Below are 17,773 nucleotides of genomic sequence, written 5' to 3'. Positions count from 1 at the left end.
ACACACACACACACACACACACACACACACACACACACACACACACACACACACACACACACACACACACACACACACACACACACACATCTGAGAGTTGAAATCACATGCAGTCGAAGCACCCCGCTCTTTCAGAAAGTTAGATTTTCCCATATCCCTTTGATTTTGCTCTTTGCACTTTTGAGGCAGACATAAACAAACAGAAAAAGTATAACTTGCAGATGCTGAAAAGTTCTAACTCCCTGCATACTTCTTATTAAGAGTGAAGTCAACCATTAAACCAGATAAATGACAATAATCTGTGTGCTGATACTCAAACAATGATCACTCTGTACACGTTTAACTGATCTACACCAACTTGCAGCGAAATAAATCGTTTTATCTTTTGCTTCTAGGTTATATTTTTGTTATTACTATAATTATTAGAGAGGGCACACCTTATGCATAGTTACAAGGACATAACCAGACACAATAATCTCACAGCTGCAAATGACAAAAAATACCTGCTATTAAAAACTCAGACGTGACATAAAATTAAAGGGATCAGAATTTGGAAACAGTTAAAAAAAATTTCCCAACAGCTGTGGTGGAGCAATAAAAGATCAAAGAAATGACTTGAGCTTGTAAACTGTAACTTGCACTGTGACAGCTCACCTGTCTGAAGTAGGAAAAGGTACATGGTATTATTTGAAATAACTTGAATCATTTGTGCCACATGCACAAATGTGTGCAGCTTATGTCTCTTCAAGGTCACTCATGTTGTTGTTTCTGCTCTAAATGAAGTGAACCTGAATGCAAAACAAGCATATCTGAGTATTGAGAGACCGCAGATTTGTGTGGGTTAATCCCACACAACCATCTGAAGAGTTTACAGAGTTCTCTGATTGTCTTGTTGATGCTAGAGTTCAGAAGAGAATGATTGGAAGGCAGCAGTAACCCAGATAACCATTCATTACAACCAAGGTGTGCAGAAGGTCATCTCTGAATGCAGAAAAGAACAGGAAAATTAGGCAATAGTAGACTGGGAAAATATTGCCTGATCTGATGAGTCTGATGATTTTTAATTTCTGCTGTCAGAATTTGGTATAAACAACATTAAACCATAGGTCCATCTGGCTTTGTATAGCATCAGTTCAGGCTGTGGGTGGGAATATGTTCTTGGCACACTTTGGGCCCTTTAGTGCCAAATGAGGATTATTTAAATGCCACAGCCTACCTGGGTTTTGTTGCAGACCATGTTCATCCCATAATTACCACAGTGTATCCATCTTCAGATCTTGCAGCAGTATAATGCGCCAGCTCAAATCGTCGCAAAGCTGATTCGTGAACATGACAATGAGTTCACTGGACTCAAATGGTCTCGATGTTCACCAGATCTCAATCAAACGTTGCTCCTTTGGGATGCAATAGAACACGATACGCAGACATCTGAGGGATGTTTTCAGATCCTTTTGAAAGATTAAGGTAGTTCTGGCTACTAAACTTGCCAACTGATACAAGCAGGCGGTACTTGTGGGCAAAAAAGTGCAACTTGTCTGTGGATCTTTTATTTTTTTTCTATCAATTTGAAACAAAAGTAATAAGATGACTCTAAGGTACTCGGATAGCTTTCCAAAGTGAGAAGATGCTACAGTAAAGAGAATTTAAGTGCTGTTATCATGCTGACAACTGAGTATATTACTGCACACAGCAGGCAAACTGGGGTTTTTATGTGGTGTGCTTGAATTCATGTGGATAGAGGCTTTTGTTCCACCAAATGACAGAGATGTGTCTTGTTTAACAGTCTGAATCCAAATGGAAACGCTCACAATAACTCTGTGCCAACAAGGAAATTCAAAGCAATCACAATAGAGCATGAAAAAAGTAAAGGGGGAGGTTGAAAAGCCTGAAACATTAACTTTGAATGTTTCATTAGGAAAGTAAAGTGCTTCGGGTATCCTGGCATGATCTTCGATGCGTTTCTAATTCAAAAGCAAAAATGCATTCACACACACAAAAAGAGAATCTGTTCTTTGCTTCTAAAGCAGAAAAAGAAATCCAATCAAATCATAGTTTGAATAGCTCAGTAATCTGGTCATGGATTACTGAGATATTCAATCTGTATGTTTAATCTGTGTTCCAGATAAATCCTATAGCATTTGACATTTCGATGAAATGTCAGAACTGTAAGACTGTAAGGGTTGGAGCTTTCTTTGCCACTAGAAATCCTAAAGTCTTTCATCAAGGTGCTAAAAACATTGCTCTGAGATCTTGGGTCATATTGACATGATAGCACCACACAGTTGATCCACATCTATGATGTAAATCTCCTGTCCCACCACATCCCAGAGGTACCCTACAGGACTTACATGGTGGCTCTGGAGGCTAGTTAAATACAGTGAACTCACTGACAGTTTGAGATCTTGTTGGAAGCAGTTATAACAAGATGAATACGCTGTGGTTATAAAGGAATGGACATGGAGAAGTAGGCTGTGGTGTTTAAATAATGCCAAATTTGTACTAAGGGGCCAAAAGTGTAGCAAGAAAAGAACTTCCACTCCATTACAGCATCACTAGCAGCATAATCTGCAGCATCTTTGAAAAAAGACGGGATAGATTCATGCTTTCATGTTTTTTTTACACCAAATTCTGACCCTTACCGTCCAAATGTTGCAGTCGTAATCACGACTCATCATACTAGAAGTGGTTACAGTCTTTTACTTTCCAATTTTGGTGACCCCATGCAAACTGTAGCCTTAGTTTCTCTTTCTTATTACTTATCTGAGAGGAGTGGCACCCAGTCTGGTCCTCTGCCGCTGTAGCCCAAGCAGCCAAAGGTTCAAGGTGTTGCGCCTTCAGAGATGCTCTTCTGTATATCTTGATTGTAACAAGTGGTTATCTGAGTTACTATTGGTTTCCTTTCAGCTTCTGTCTGGACATTTTCTTTTGACTTCTAGCATCACGAGGGCTTTTTTCCTCAGAGAACTGCAGCTGACTAGATATTGTCTCTTTTGTTTTGGACCATGGAGATCAGCAGTTCCTACATTGACCAGCCCATCTGGGACCAGCAATCGCACCACGTTCAAAATCAGATTAAACCAGGTTGAACTTCAGCAGATTATCTAGACCATTTCTACTTAAATCAGTGCATTGAGTTGCTCACATGTAATTGGCTGATAGACATTTGTGTTAACAACCACTTAAACAGAGTACATAATAAAGTGGCCAGAAAGTGTATGTGCTAGCAGTATTTTGTGTGATATTCGTGTGTTATTGGTAACATTTGTAAACATATGTTTTTCATATATGTTTTTTTCTCCCCCCTTTTAAAAAAAGAAATAACACAATACTCAGGACATTAATATCTTACTGGACAGTGTGGTACTGAATTAACCACGTCTGTTTATTGATGATGCTTTTCCACTGTGCACAAACCATGTTTTTAAAACACTCAATGCTGACTCTGCTTACTTACAGTACTACAAGAACAAATTCTGGAGCATAAAAAGAGGGGCAAGGGCAAGATTTCATAGCAAGGTACATAAATATGAGTGAGTTTACATGCAGAAAGAGATCCGATGTTGCTTTTTTTTTTTTTTTTTTTTTTGCTACTTTTGCTTAAAGGCTGGTGCTGATAGGAGCGGGGTACGGGGGACAAGGCAGAAGAAACAGTTTTACAGTACAGTACTTGGTTTTCATCACATCACCAAAAAGGGAGAGAAGCAGGCAAATGGTTGCAGTGTTGAGAAAGAGAGACCTACACATAAAGGGTTTATTTAGTACGTGTACAAGTGGAGTTATTGAGACACTGAACCTGCAGCACAGTGTCAGAACTGAAGCCCTGTAACTACTCTTTCATCTAGACGAGTCACGAAGATAAGAGAAGTGAAATGTGGTCACTCAGGCTGAGATTAAAGGTCACAGAGTCCCACGATAATGACGGAGAGGGAATTTTACCAATGCATAAGAGACGAAAGGGTCTGTAAGACAGTGGGAGCATCAGGTGGCCAGCCACAAATGTACACATTTCTGTGCCTTTTAAGTTAAAATGTCTATTTTTTTCTTTTTTTTCCTTACATCACACTATAGTATACATATTGTACAATACCCAATAACCCACCACTGCTGGAGACAATAGAGAGGTGACATGGGTCCTTACACTAACATTCAATACTTAATAAACACCGGAAGGGACTCACGCTCAAAGACACGCATACATACATACATACACACACACACACGTCCGCACAAATGGAAAGACAGAGGTATAAATGTTAATGCTTCACAACACTATTGAATGATATACAAGGAACTTCATCTTTAAAAAAAAAACATGTTTTTTTTTCAGCTATATTACAAATCAAGGTTCTTCAAAGCTGTTAAAAACACTGAGAAATAAAATGTACTAACCAGTGGCATTGGTTGCTTGGTAGGATAGTCCTTACTTGTGTGTGGGTGCGTGTTTGGGAAATACATAAGGATGGAGAGAGGGAAAAAAAAGTAGCTGTGTGGTAAGAAAGATAAGTTTGAAGTGGCAAAGGACTCAGTGGTCTTTATAAAGAAAAAAAATAAGGAAAAATAAAAAAGTGCCAAGGTAAAGTGATTTCAAGTAATGTGTGCTCTATACACAGGAGAGGGAGGGAGGAGGGTTGGGGAGTCCCGTGTCTCCAACGTGTCCACTACTGGCTCTTCCTGTGTTCAGTCAGGCTCGTCGATGCCTCAGCGGAAGCTTCTCCACGGGCAGCTTTGGAGAGGAAGTCCACCCACTTGGCCTGAAGTTCTTCATCTTGGGCACTTAAGAGCAAAGTTTGCTGAGTGTTGCTGAGCCGGATTATGTGTTTGACCTCCGTTTTCTCAGCAGCTGCAGAAGGTGCTGGGCTCACCTCAAACCCAGGGAGAGGTACTGGCCGCGACCCCTTTGAGTCCTGCAAAAAAATCGTAAAAAATGAATATAAAACATGTCAGTCAGAGAAAAATTGTATTTCAAAGTTGGTTTCTCTTAGGCAAGCCTTCCTTTGAGGTAAGCGAACCATACTAGAAATAATGAAAATGACAGCTTGTCTCTTCAGCTGTAAAATTTTCCAACAGGCATGTACAGTAAACCCAGCCCTCCTCTCTCCCTTCCCCCTTTTTCTTTCTGTATAATCAGGAAATGCTCATCCAACTCCTATTAATCCTAATCTTTGGAATGGCCGCTTTCTGCGGTCAGATTGGGATATTAGTCTTGGAAATGAAACCCTGGAAGGCTTTAACAGGCTGACTCCTTCTCTGCCATTATGAATGACAAAAAAATAACATTTTACAGCAAATCCTTAAACTTAAAAAAAAAAATTTAACATCTGAACTGAATTCTCTCAGTTAATTATTTTTAAACAATATATAAATATATGGACATGGATGATGTGTACAGAGATAGAATGCTTGGGTAATCTTTTTCAAAGCAGTCATGTACACCACTTGTTTTACACATCTCATTGGGATGTTATAAGGAGATTTATTGCTCCACCCACAGCCAAGATTTCAAGGAACTGCAGCAACTCTGAGAGCTGAGAGACTTCATCTGCTCAGCGCCAACTAACACCCACTTGCACATCTGACAGCAGTTATACCTGAGGTCAGATTCAGGATAACCAAATCCCCTGGCCCAAATCTACACAGCACAGACAGTGACAGGGACAGCCTGGCACATGCAGGATTGGACAGATTTGACTTGCACACAGTCAGTGATATATCCTGGTGCTACACTCTGCAGATGTCCTGCTCCAATCCGAGGAAGGAGACAGGATATATAGCCAGATGGGCGTAGCAGGAGGATTAGCAGATATATAGGACGTGACTAAAGCACTCAGGTTATGTGTCTATGTAGATGAACTTTTGCAATTTACTGTCCTCTATTTATACGATGCTTATCTATGAGAAATGTGCAAAATTATTTCTAACAAGGGGAAAAAGAAAAGTTAATCAAATATTTTTTTATAATTCAAAGCATGTTGAATGTATCCAACTCCTACCTGTCCGCTGCTTTGTAAGTACAGCACCAGTGGCTCAGCCTTGGTCACAGCAACCCACATTTTCATCCAGCTCTTCCCTTTCTCCTGTACTTGGAGGTGGCCACACAGCAGGCAGTTCTCTGCCGTTAGAGAAACCTGTCTCTGAAACACACACGAGACCAATCGTCAAGGACTTCCTCATTTTACTACTGAGCTAATTATTGAACTAAACAGAAAAAGATGCGCTTTAAAAAACACGTGTAAAAGACGTATTTATTATATTTTGGACACTTAATCTGATGAGGAATGACAGTGCAGTTCTTCTACTGTTCATCCTTATGTAACAGCAATGTAGGACACAGTGAGATTTGTACAGGGACAGGTGTTAAAGCTTCTGCTGCCCCTTGTCTAACCTTTGTACAGCCTACAGCTCCCTCGTGTGGTGACTAATCTCACTACAGATGATTCCCCACTGGGATCCTTCAACAGAGACACGAGAGGGAATGAACCTGAATCACAATACTGTTTCACAGTTTCGTCATCGCTATAAGTGGTTAATGTCCTGTCAGCTTTAAGGTGCAAATACTCCATCCGACTGTACATCTATCCACAGACGGACAGCGGGACAGGGATGCAGACACCTGAAGCCGCCAGACTGCGGAGTCAGCAGAGACGACAGATTCGCCTTAAGCCGAGATCTCATTATCATATTAGTCATCAAAAAGGGATTAGCTGATCTTTCAGTGTGAATGTCTTTGCACATGTACGTGTGCAACGTGTGTAGCGGTGTGTGCATACAGCACAGTAACTTAAAGACAACAGTACAGGAGTAAAAAGGCACTGCAGCGCTTTCTACTCTTTGTTGCCAGTAGCACAGTGTGGCTCCTGCCAACACTGAGCAATAACCTATTGGCATGAGCAAATGCAGCAAAAAAACTATTATTCATTATGTGTGTGTCTGTATTTTTTTGTTCTAACCTCAGGTGCAGTTTTCCTTCTGTGTTCACCAGTACCAAGGTTCTCTATGCTGAGGCTGGCTTCGAAACATTCAGGACACACTCGGCTCGTTTTGTTGTCCATCTTTGAACACTTTGCACAGATGGCCTGCAGAAGGACAGAGAGCGAACAGCAGACAGTTATTTGTCTAAAATTTCCACTTGTTCCACCACTTTTCTCTCCATCCCACCAAAAGCAACGCCCAAATTTGTCTCGTTCCATCTGTGCTCACCGCTCCGCAGGACTTGCAGTGATGTTTGCGCTTGGTGAAATTGAAGCTCTCGCTGCAGCCTTTACATGTCTGCTTCTCCTTCTCCTTTTTCTTGGAACTCTTCTGGAAAAAAAAGGATTGTGTGTAAAGGCCTTCAGCCTGCTCAGTTTCAGCACAGGCGAAGCAAAAGGAATGTCTGACAGCTTGTCCTGCTACATCCCGTGTTTGTTTGGCTTTCTGTCTCCCTTTTCTCCCTTCTATTAACAAAGATAGGGGGCATACACCCACTCAGACACACGAAAATATCCACACAGATTGTTGTTATAGATACTACATATGTGGGATGAGGAGTAAAATAAATTCTCTCCCTGTTTGTATAGATAACAGAAAAACTTTTGATTTTTGAGATTAGCATCATCACATTTGCTCAGCCTAACTGTAATGTATGCTTTAGCATAACAAAAAACACTTTGAAAAACGAACACAGCTAACGAGACTATTGTTATATTTAGAAGCATTTCTTTAAGGACATTCTTCGACTAATTTTCCCTTTTAGTAAACATGAATTTACTGAAGCTCAGAGGCGCTTGTTGCCTTTTTGGAAATGTAGTTTTACTCTAAAAACTACAAAAAACCATTGTTCACTGGGACTAGTTTTTGACTTAGTTTGACTCATCCTCTTGGAGTCTGCTCAAAGTCAGTCTCACTCCCCTTTGCATTCACTAGACAACCATCAACAATGTCCTGAATTAGAGGCAACTACTTTTCTCTCTCTCTGGCTTCTTATAGGAATGAGCTATGCAGCACACTCAGGAGCTCATAGAGGGATCAGGACTGTGTTACTTTTCTGTAAGAGCATCTTACCCTTTCTTGTAGTCTTTCGCCATCAGAGTCGATGGATGTGTTCGACCAGAAACCCTGAGGAGGAGGACATGCACAGTGAGCAACAGTAGTTTAACCTTGCAGTCAGCCATCTCTACCACTAGGTGTCAGTCTGGACCTTCTGAATCTGGTCCTCTGGCTCGTGTCACTACATTTGGCTTGGGTCCAGCTAAGGCCAACTCAAAGTGGGTCAAAGCACATCTATGATAGTTTTGTATATACTTTGAGTTGGGCTTTCCCTATTAGGTCATGAGAGATCTCTGTGAGAGGAGACTCGCAGACTCTACACGTGGAAATGGCGAGAGCTATATGCACCCGAACATGACAGGAAGGTTAAGTGAGCGTATTGTCTGTATGATACTACCACATCCATAGAAGGAGAGCTATTCAGGCAGACAAAGGCCAGACTATGACAAGCTTGTTTGGTGTACCACTAGTCTCCCATGATTCATTGCCAAAGATGACCAACCGACTGACTGATCAATGAAGTGCCTGATGAAGGCGGAGTGAGACTGACCGGTGACTCCGGCACATGGTCGTCTTCCCGGGAGAAGGAGCTGTTGAAGGCTTTGAACGTCTTGCTGTTTTGTTTGTGTCGTTCAATCGTGGCCTGGATAACCTGAGAGTCAGAGGAGATTTACAGGAAAGAGGAGGAATAATTATGAGTTGAAAGAGGGAAGAAGGAGGAAAGCCGTCTTTCTTTCTCTTGCCTAACTGAAGAACAAAGAAAGCATGTGTGGTATGCTGACTACCCTGACTGTGCTTCAAACAAGTGACAGCGGCAATGACATCAGAGCTTAAAAAGTATCACGGTCCTAATGCTGGAGTCTCAAGATAACTAGTTGGCTAGTAGTGTGCGAAAACCTTTGCTTTTTTTTGCTTTCCACTGTCTGTAAACTTTTGGAGCGGTACCAAAGCCCCTCCTTAATCTTCACATACTGAAAAAAAACCCTCTGCAGTTTCTCCAGTTGCCCATTCCCTGTTACAGCCTGCAAGATGTATTAATCAGCTTTACTCTGCTGTAATAGGCTAAATGAGCAATAATGAGGGGCTTTATTAGAGAATATAATTCCCAAACACTGCATGAGTTTGTAGAGGAAATCTCTTCTAATTCTTCTTTAATAAAACACAACGACCAAAGGCACAGACCAAAAATGCTGCATGCACATGAGAGGCACACACAGTTTCATATGCATGCAAGTGTTCTACTTCAAGTGGGTGAAATTTACCTGAATCCAGTCTTCCTTCTCCTCAGCTGTCCTGTGAAGTTAGCAAAATATGATTCGATGATTTCACCCGACTAGAAAATTCAGGCCATCACAATGACTGAATAAATATTCACAAATAAGCGCAATTCATTGTGCACACAGAGCCCCAAAGAGTGGAAACATGAGAAAATAACAAGTAAATAGGGCATTAAATAATAATAAGCTAAGTTCCCAAAAGAGTTTTGTTCACTGGCTAATTTAAATACTTGTAAAGAAAAATACAAATTATTTTAGTTACAGTCACATTAAGGCTAATGATAAGTTAGCAGTCAGAGTTAGCTGGCCACAAGCTAACCAGCTAAGTCTGTTGTTTTTCTTCAAAATCAAAGAAAAGTGTTAAAGGTAAATGCTGGTATGTAAGCCTAACCCACTGATAGGGTTAGATAAGTGACTAAAACATTATGCAAATGATCCCAGCAGAGAAAGATGTGTATTTAACATGTATATGTCTCAAAAGTCTAGTTTAGCCTATAAAAAGATCAGTTATCAAAAGGCAAGGTAACTGCAAGCTAGTTTCTGGTTATCCAATTGCAATACAATCCCTGCAAGGTTTTCAGAAACAAACCTCTGGGGACAGTGGCGTGCTTATGTTGTGGCTTTTTTGCTACATATGGATGATAATAAAAACCTTTTTGGGCCATAAAAACCATTTTGATCAGGATGACTATTAATCAAATAGGAGAAGTAATCATACATCGATAAAAGTGCACTTTGAAGTCGGACAAGAACTGCTGCAGACAGAGTGGATGACATTATTGGTTTAAGTAATTCTGCTTAAGTGAAATTATGACTGAGTAACAACAAAATCACAGTGTACCATTCTGAAATAGACAACTGCGATGGGATTACATTTGATCCATTTTGCGGTTGATGGTTGTAACATTCTTGTTTAACATTTGATCCGTTCCAGACTTTTTTGTATTTATTAACAATTTAAATCCCAATAGAGGAGAAAATGGTGCCTAGGCTAAAAACACTGGATTTTTCCTTTAACATCAGCAGCTAACCCAGCTATTGATTTTGATTGGTTGAAAGATTATATTTTTGAGACTTGTTACTCATGTAAGTAATAATAACACAGTTTTGCATTCTAAAACCATATGAAGTGCTTTATTTACAGAATAACATCTTCATTTTTGTTTAATATTATGTGGCTCTGAGGCTGTTTCGCATATATTTACCTGGCTTGCAGCTCCAGCGAACGTCGCTTACCGATGATGGCAAACGTGTGAGGAAGGTTCTGCTTCACATTCTCCTGCACCTGGGGTCAAAAAGCAGAAGAATGCCACTTGCAGTTGGTGCAACAAGTGAACAGTCACGGGAGAAAAAAACAAAAGCTAGAGAATAGGCTGAAAAGCAACATTATACCTCCATGCCAGCAATGTCAATCCTCTCTCTGACACTGAACTTCTGCCCCATAAGTCGGAGTTTAGGCACACAGTATAGCACCATATTGTTGAACTAGATCAGAGACAGAAATAATGAAGTTGATGAAGAGGACAGATCAAATAAAAATCTTCCGTTATTTGATATTTGTCAAACTTAACAGGCCTCTCACCAAATAGAGGTATCGGTCTTGCGCTGTCCCGTTTTTGGCTGACATCTTCTTGATATGTCCTTCTTTTATGAGCTCATTGGCTGGGTTAACTATGTCCTCCTCTCCTCCAAGCCTCTCATAAACCTCCAACAGTTTGTGCATCTTTTCCTAAAAACACAGAGCAACATGAGGAAGCAGAAAAGCTGAGAAGATACTCGACAGCGAGAGGATAGATGGAGCTCAGCACAAACATTTAAAGGGTAATATATTGTTATCACATACAGTTCTTACTCATTCTTTTTCAGCAAGGTGGAAAGTATATATTACAATTCTTTATTGATTCACAGATGCATGTGTCTGCTTGAGCTGTTTAAAGAACATGAAAGACGTCACGACAAGACAGAGGAAAAATACGAGGAGGTTGGGTGTTAAAAAAGTCAGTCAGACTTCCGCGAGCTATGAACAAGAAGGCAGGAAACAGCAGCTTCCTGTCTGTACCAATGCAATGCTGCTGACTGACTGTACCACATCAGCTACTCTCTTATTGGGCAACACATTATCTAGTTCCTAATCAGCCAAGTGGTAGAGTACTGGAAAGAGTTGATGCATAGAAGAGAAGATAGCAAAAACATAAAAATAAAAGAATGACTCAGAGCATCGAGCAAAACCTTACCATTTTCCTGATTGCTGCATTGGAGTGGTTAGCTGCGGTAGAAATGAGCTCCAGTGCTTCTGTAATACACATACGTGAGTAACAAGAATTAATAAAAACAAATCATCTTATTAATAAGCTAAGACTATCAGAAACTCTGATATAAATCTCTAACAAACACAATTGTGCGGCTGTTCCAGTACTACCAACTTAAAAAGACACATACTCTTAACATTAACCACACAGTGTGTTCTAGGCTGGCTTCCAGCCAGTCAAGAGTCTAGTACTAATGCCTGCGAGTACCTGAGTCAGCCATCTTAATCATAACCTACATAAACAGAAGAGACACACAGGCGGGGGAAATGAGGCCAAAACAACTGTGATAAATTGCTGTTCAGCTGGAGAGGATGAGAGAAACCTTTCCACAGACTCCAAACAACGCCGTGTGGTGACGTTAGGGATTAGGTAAATGGATACAGGGATGTAGGAGGACATGAGATAATGTAATATATGTAATCGGTTTCTGCCAGGCTGTAGTTGAAACAGCATGAGGAGCACTCTGACCTTTGTGAAGTATTGTGGTATCATACTAACATCTATGCAGAGACGTAGGAGGCCTATGTCCTACCTTTAGCTTCATAACACATTCATTTAACTAGTTATTCTAATGATTGCCATCATATAAGATCTGGTTATTTTGTACAAGGACTTTTTTTTGCTATACATGTATACCGATCATCTCAGAAGACCATCAAACACTTAAAGTGTACAAATCATCACAGTGTTGATAAATTATAGCAAAAAAAAACCCCTCCATAGTTTTATCCTAATCTAACCCTGCATATGCAACGCAACAGTGTTCAATATGACGGAAATTAAGTGCAACACTTCATAATTCTAAAACTGTGATAACACTAAGATATTCATTCTGCGCCATAAGTGGGTTTTAGCTGCGCAGAGTAAAACTAGAAAAACACAGAGGGATGTCTTCAGAGCGCCCGTGGTCTCAAACAGCTTGTTTTCACATTTACCACAAGGTGAAGTGAATTTTGGCTCCTTTTGATCAGTCGAGTGGTTTTGCAGTTTGTGCAGTCGACAGTCGAGGGAAAAGAAGACATTTGCTGTGAAAACAGATACTGGCCAGTTCCTCTCACCTTCCCTCCTGTCCTTGTACAGTTATGGAGTCGAATAACTCCCAAGTGTTCACTGCTGTATGAACTGGACAGGACATATTTTTGCTTTATCTGCACTTTTTTTGTTTAATCTGCTCATGTTCTTTTAGTTTTTTTCCCTAGTGACCTTTAATGATTTCATGGGCTTTAGCTGAACGGTACTTTCTTGTGTTATTTATTTATTCTTCTGTTCTGAATCCATATTTCTGAGTAAAGTTAAACTGTGTCTGCCTTGAGCTGAATACTCATCAATGGGTGGCGTATTTCATACAACAAGCGCATCTTTAAAATGTGATTTACGTGAAGCTTTAGATTACTGAGGAAAGCAAAGACACAGCTGGTTGGATTTCTCTGTGACCTGGAGTGTCAGTTGTGAAGCGTAAACGTGCGAGTCAGCAGCAATAATAATGGTTTGCATTTATACAGCGCTTTTCGAGACCCTCAAAGCGCTTTACAATTCCACTATTCATTCACTCTCACATTCACACACTGATGGAGGCAGCTACAGTTGTAGCCACAGCTGCCCTGGAGCAGACTGACAGAAGCGAGGCTGCCAGGGACACAACGACCAAGACAGACAGAGCAGGGGATCAAACCGGTAACCTTCCGGTTACATGATGAGCTTCCCAACCCCCTGAACCCCGGCAACTCACTTTCAGCATCTTTTCTGTCGAGAGCATCATCGGGCAACTTCTTCAGGTAGTCTTTGAGCAAGAGCTCATAGCGAGGAATCCTTTGGACTGGCTCTAACATGTGGTGCTGCAATGTCAGATTCCCACACACATCCTGTTTCTGTTGGTTGAAACAAAAAAACAAAACTTTAACTGATTAATTCAGAAAGAAGACTTGTTAAATTTTGGCTAAAACTCCCAAAATTCCTGACAAAACTATATAAAACCCAAATAATCTTTAGATATGTGTGATTGAATGTTCTTTTCCAATACATGCTGTTGAAAAAATGTAAAAACAGAAAAAAAAGGAGCAGAGAGAAACCTGTATATTCTGAACGACACTCTTAAATTGTGACGATCGCTGCGTCCAGGTGTTGACCAAGTCCATGGCCCGGTCAAAGTTCTTCACATACTCTCCATACATCTTCATGAATGGAGCCAGTTTCTGGAGGATGTCTCCGATGCGTGGTTTGTTTTCCCTAAAGCAAGAACGTGCAAACAAACGGATGATTCCAAAACAAATTTCCACGCCAAGGTTTATATCAAAAGATTGTTGCAGTGTTTTAATTAAATGCAGATTAGTTACTTCTTCATGCAAATGTATAGACAGCTCTACAGATGCAAATACATCAAGTTGCAGCTTTGAGGGAAAATTCCCAAAGCCTATTGGGAAAAAGATCACACAGTTTCCTACTAAAGCAGGGAGGAGGTAATTAAAGGGTTGCTTTAGCAGATTCATTTCACAGATCCATGTTAGAACCAAGAGAGGCTGCACAAGCATAAATACTATAATACTGGGGGCAATTACATCACTCATAAAGAGACACAAACAAAGGCTCATAACTAATGAGAGTAATCTCAAGAATTTTATTGGGGCATTACAGAAATTAATCCTCCTTATGAATTTTCTTCCTAAGGTGCACTTTTCTGACTTGATGTCCTTTGTTTTGTTTTGTTTTTTCAAGTTTATTTCAGCCAATAAATTTTAATGAGTTAATGTGAGGGGAGCCATTATGTGACAGGTCTCCAGAGGAGTCATTATCTACCAAGGGTGGCTGATGTTGGCATAATATCACAGACTGGAAGCAGATTTCCTGCTTATTGTGGGAAAAAAGGAGAAAAAAAAATACCCTCAACCTGTAAGTCTTTATGAGACGCATAAATACACACAAGCTAAAATCAGACACCGCTGAAAACCTGACAATAATGACCCCCCAACGGCTCATCTTTTCACACCGATACTTTAGGAAAGCCACCGAAATGCCGAGTGTTTAGTCCTCACCATTCATCAGTAATCCGTGTCTTGAGCTCAGGGAGCAGGAACTTATCGTGAAAGCAGTAGATAGAAGAGATGTTGGAGAAGATCCCAGTAATGACGTCCTGAGGGATTCCAGCCTCGGTGAGCTTTGTGCAAAATACCTGCAGAGAAGATATTTGTATATAAAAACTCACGCTAAGAACACAACTCGACTCAGCTCGGCTCTGTTTAAGTAACAGGTATGTAAGCTCAGGCAGAAAAATGTCCGTGTTGTCATATGTATATCTAAGTGTGAATGACATCAAGCTAAGATTACTTTTCTGCAGATCTGCTAAAAACCAGATAAACTACACTATATAATCTAAACTTTACTGATGCTTTTTTCACGTCTGGAGCACCAACTCGCTGAAGATGATTTAGTAGGCCAAGGTAAACGGCTGTTAATGCGGTGGGTTTGTGGGTATTTAAATGTTTAGTATGTAGAAGGAAGGAAGAAGAAGAAGAAATAAGGAACAAATGGTCTAATGAATGATGTCATAGAATGCATGATGAGGAATGTAGTATTCAAAGGTTGGGGAGGTTGACTGTTGGTTGTACATAGACACGCGCTGTAAACTTCCAGGTTTGAGAAGTGAAGTTGATGTGGGAGTGCCAGCAGGCAACTGCATGCAAAATCTCAGGATATCTATATTGCGCTTATTCTCTTGTGTGTTTTTAAACTTTGTGGAAATGTGACACTCAGTGACTGACGAATCAATAATTGACTATCAATACTGTTGGCTTAAAAATGTTTCTGTCCAATTAAGCACTATTACAGATCGACTGATTTCACTGGGGGAGCATCAGCGACAGATTCTGTATGTGCAGGTTCAGCTTAATAATCGAGCACATCATTCGCCATGACGCTTGTAATAAAGTCCAAATCACTACATCCAGTTTTGCTTCCTTGACAATCGCAGTATGCACTGATGTATCCACGGAAACAAGTTTCATGTGAAAGTTGTAAGACAAAAACAGGAAGTTAACCATAAAAGCGTTCTGCCTTCAGTAACAAATAAACCATAGCTGCTCTGTGATAGGGCAGAGATCGTCAACTCTACCACATGAGCTCAACAAAGAGGAAGGCGACTTAACCACTGGCAGTGAGCACTCGTCATAGATGCGACACCACGCTGCAGGTAGAGAAAAAACTGCAGATACACAAAGAAGCCAAGAGTGTGAGGTCTAACTGGGTGATAAAAATTAAGAGCCGCAATGACTGGTTTGCGACTGAACATCAGCCAAGTATTTTGTGTTCCTGAGGTCCTTTCACTTCATTATTTTAAGTTACGTTAAAGTGAGCATCTCTGGGTTTTAGATTGGCCAGTGCAAACTGGCACAAAGGCTTATTTTATAGAGGAGATTGTCCAATAGATTAATCTAGAAAATAACCTTGTAAAATTAGAAGCTGGGCAGAGTAAGTAAGTAAGATCACTGAGTTCACATCTTTTTTTTTTTTTTTAAACAGCACGATTTATCAAAAGTCTCTTCTGAAGTTCTAAATGTTTTCTCTGAAAGAACACAAACTATATTCACTGGTAGATACAAAATATGATTTTTTTAAACGACCAAGGGTAGACAGCTATATCAAAAAATAGCTGTCTAGTCATAAATAGAGCCAAGGGTCAGGAAACACACGCTCTGTTCACAGAATTTAGACAGAAATATAGATCACTGCGTGGTTTGCAACACACGACAACCTACGTGCCTCCTTTGACAAACACACACACGATGCACACTCAGGCTTGCAGTGACGAAGCACTCTTTATGTTGGACATTCATAAATATAGTCCACATGCACACAAACAGAGGTGCATTACATCTTACAAGATAGCACTTAGAGCGCTCTAAGTAATCAAGCCAGCAGAGGGTTGGTGTATAGTGGATCTCAATCCCAGCATTAATCCAGATTAGCTGTAATCTCAATCGCTAGCAACACTAGCACTACTAGGCAACAGAAAATTGAACCGGATACAAGAAAAACCTCGCACAAAGCCAGTAATAGATAAAGAGACACATACGAAAGGAAAGCGATACCTGGTCGAGGAGATTGAGTCGTTTCACGTAGGCCTCTTCAGTTTGGAGAAGCTCTTTGGCAATATTCAGGAGTTTCTGAGCTTCTGAGCACTGAGGGGAAACAGAAAAGCAGCAAAAGATTACATCTAAGGCAAAAGAAGACAAACATACACGCCAACTCCACCATATTTGAGAAGTTTTCAGACAGTAGTCAGAGGTGAAAGAAAGCTGACACCTTGTGCTTTAAGTTATAAATACTCATGTGACAAAAACGTACGTTCAAAGATCATTATCTATATTGATCTTTGCAATATAATGTGATATAATTCACCACAGCCACCCAACAGGTTACACAGCACAGCTACTGCCACAGAAGCATTTTTATTCAGTGTTAAAGTAACCACTGTTACTACTTCCTACCTCAATAACCTTTATGTTACACTTTCTGTAAACACTAAACAACATTCGTAATATATAGTTGTATTTATTTATTCATTTTTACCCCGCAGTTATTTACTGTGCTTTTTGTATGAAACCACTAACATGGGATAGCTGCTCTCTTTTTAGCACACAAACATGTGCATCGGCTTTATAACCAAACTGTGTGGCAGAGAGAGACCAATTATTGAGTTCCTTAAAATTCAAATATCTGTGTTACTTCTTCATTTAAAGTTTAACCTCACGTGAGTGTGACACTAGGATTCCATTTTCACATCCATGTGGTAAAGGGAGAAACATCCTTTGTGCTCACCTTTAGTATCAATTCGCGACATGTACATACACGATTATTTTGTCACATCACTGCCGCTTACGTCCCAACGTTCAAAACACTACTAGGCGATACGGAAACTCAAACCCCGTGTTTGTCTCACCATGTGTCACCCCTGTGATGACCGGTGAGGGTGTAACCCATCTCACACCTAGTTCCTGCTGGAGCTGTTGCAGCACCCCTACAGCCTTTGAAGCATCAACAGATAGAGCTCATGGCTGGCTTGATGAGAAGTAGCAGCAATGCTTGTAGGAAAAACAGAAGTGTCTGAAGGGGATCTTGGACTTATGTAAAAGCCCAAAATATTTATGCTTGTGGCTGAGGCAACTATCA

General features: G+C 40.4%; 1 protein-coding gene across 4 annotated transcripts in view; it reads right to left on the bottom strand.

Annotated features, from left to right (window-relative positions):
- Positions 1-3,337: 3,337 nt before the first annotated feature.
- fgd (faciogenital dysplasia) overlaps positions 3,338-17,773 on the bottom strand; it is a 52,238-nt gene continuing 37,802 nt past the window's right edge. For 3 of the 4 annotated variants that reach the window (XM_005749067.1, XM_005749068.1, XM_005749065.1), the window contains exons 5-19: positions 16,693-16,782; positions 14,641-14,777; positions 13,681-13,837; positions 13,341-13,479; positions 11,537-11,595; positions 10,885-11,031; positions 10,695-10,787; positions 10,508-10,587; positions 9,288-9,318; positions 8,576-8,677; positions 8,041-8,094; positions 7,198-7,299; positions 6,948-7,073; positions 5,991-6,131; positions 3,338-4,904 (exon numbers count right to left, since the gene is read on the bottom strand). In XM_005749067.1, coding sequence (XP_005749124.1) covers positions 4,659-4,904; positions 5,991-6,131; positions 6,948-7,073; positions 7,198-7,299; positions 8,041-8,094; positions 8,576-8,677; positions 9,288-9,318; positions 10,508-10,587; positions 10,695-10,787; positions 10,885-11,031; positions 11,537-11,595; positions 13,341-13,479; positions 13,681-13,837; positions 14,641-14,777; positions 16,693-16,782 — 1,704 coding nt within the window. In that variant the 3' untranslated portion in view covers positions 3,338-4,658. The remainder of the gene's footprint in view (positions 4,905-5,990; positions 6,132-6,947; positions 7,074-7,197; positions 7,300-8,040; positions 8,095-8,575; positions 8,678-9,287; positions 9,319-10,507; positions 10,588-10,694; positions 10,788-10,884; positions 11,032-11,536; positions 11,596-13,340; positions 13,480-13,680; positions 13,838-14,640; positions 14,778-16,692; positions 16,783-17,773) is intronic. The other variant, XM_005749066.1, reaches the window with a different exon arrangement.

The sequence above is a fragment of the Pundamilia nyererei genome, unplaced genomic scaffold, assembly GCF_000239375.1.
Source record: "Pundamilia nyererei isolate P.nyererei 1_Seehausen unplaced genomic scaffold, PunNye1.0 scaffold00236, whole genome shotgun sequence".
NCBI lineage: Eukaryota > Metazoa > Chordata > Actinopteri > Cichliformes > Cichlidae > Pundamilia > Pundamilia nyererei.
Note: the sequence above shows the minus strand (reverse complement) of the source record. Positions and strands in the feature narration are given on the sequence as shown.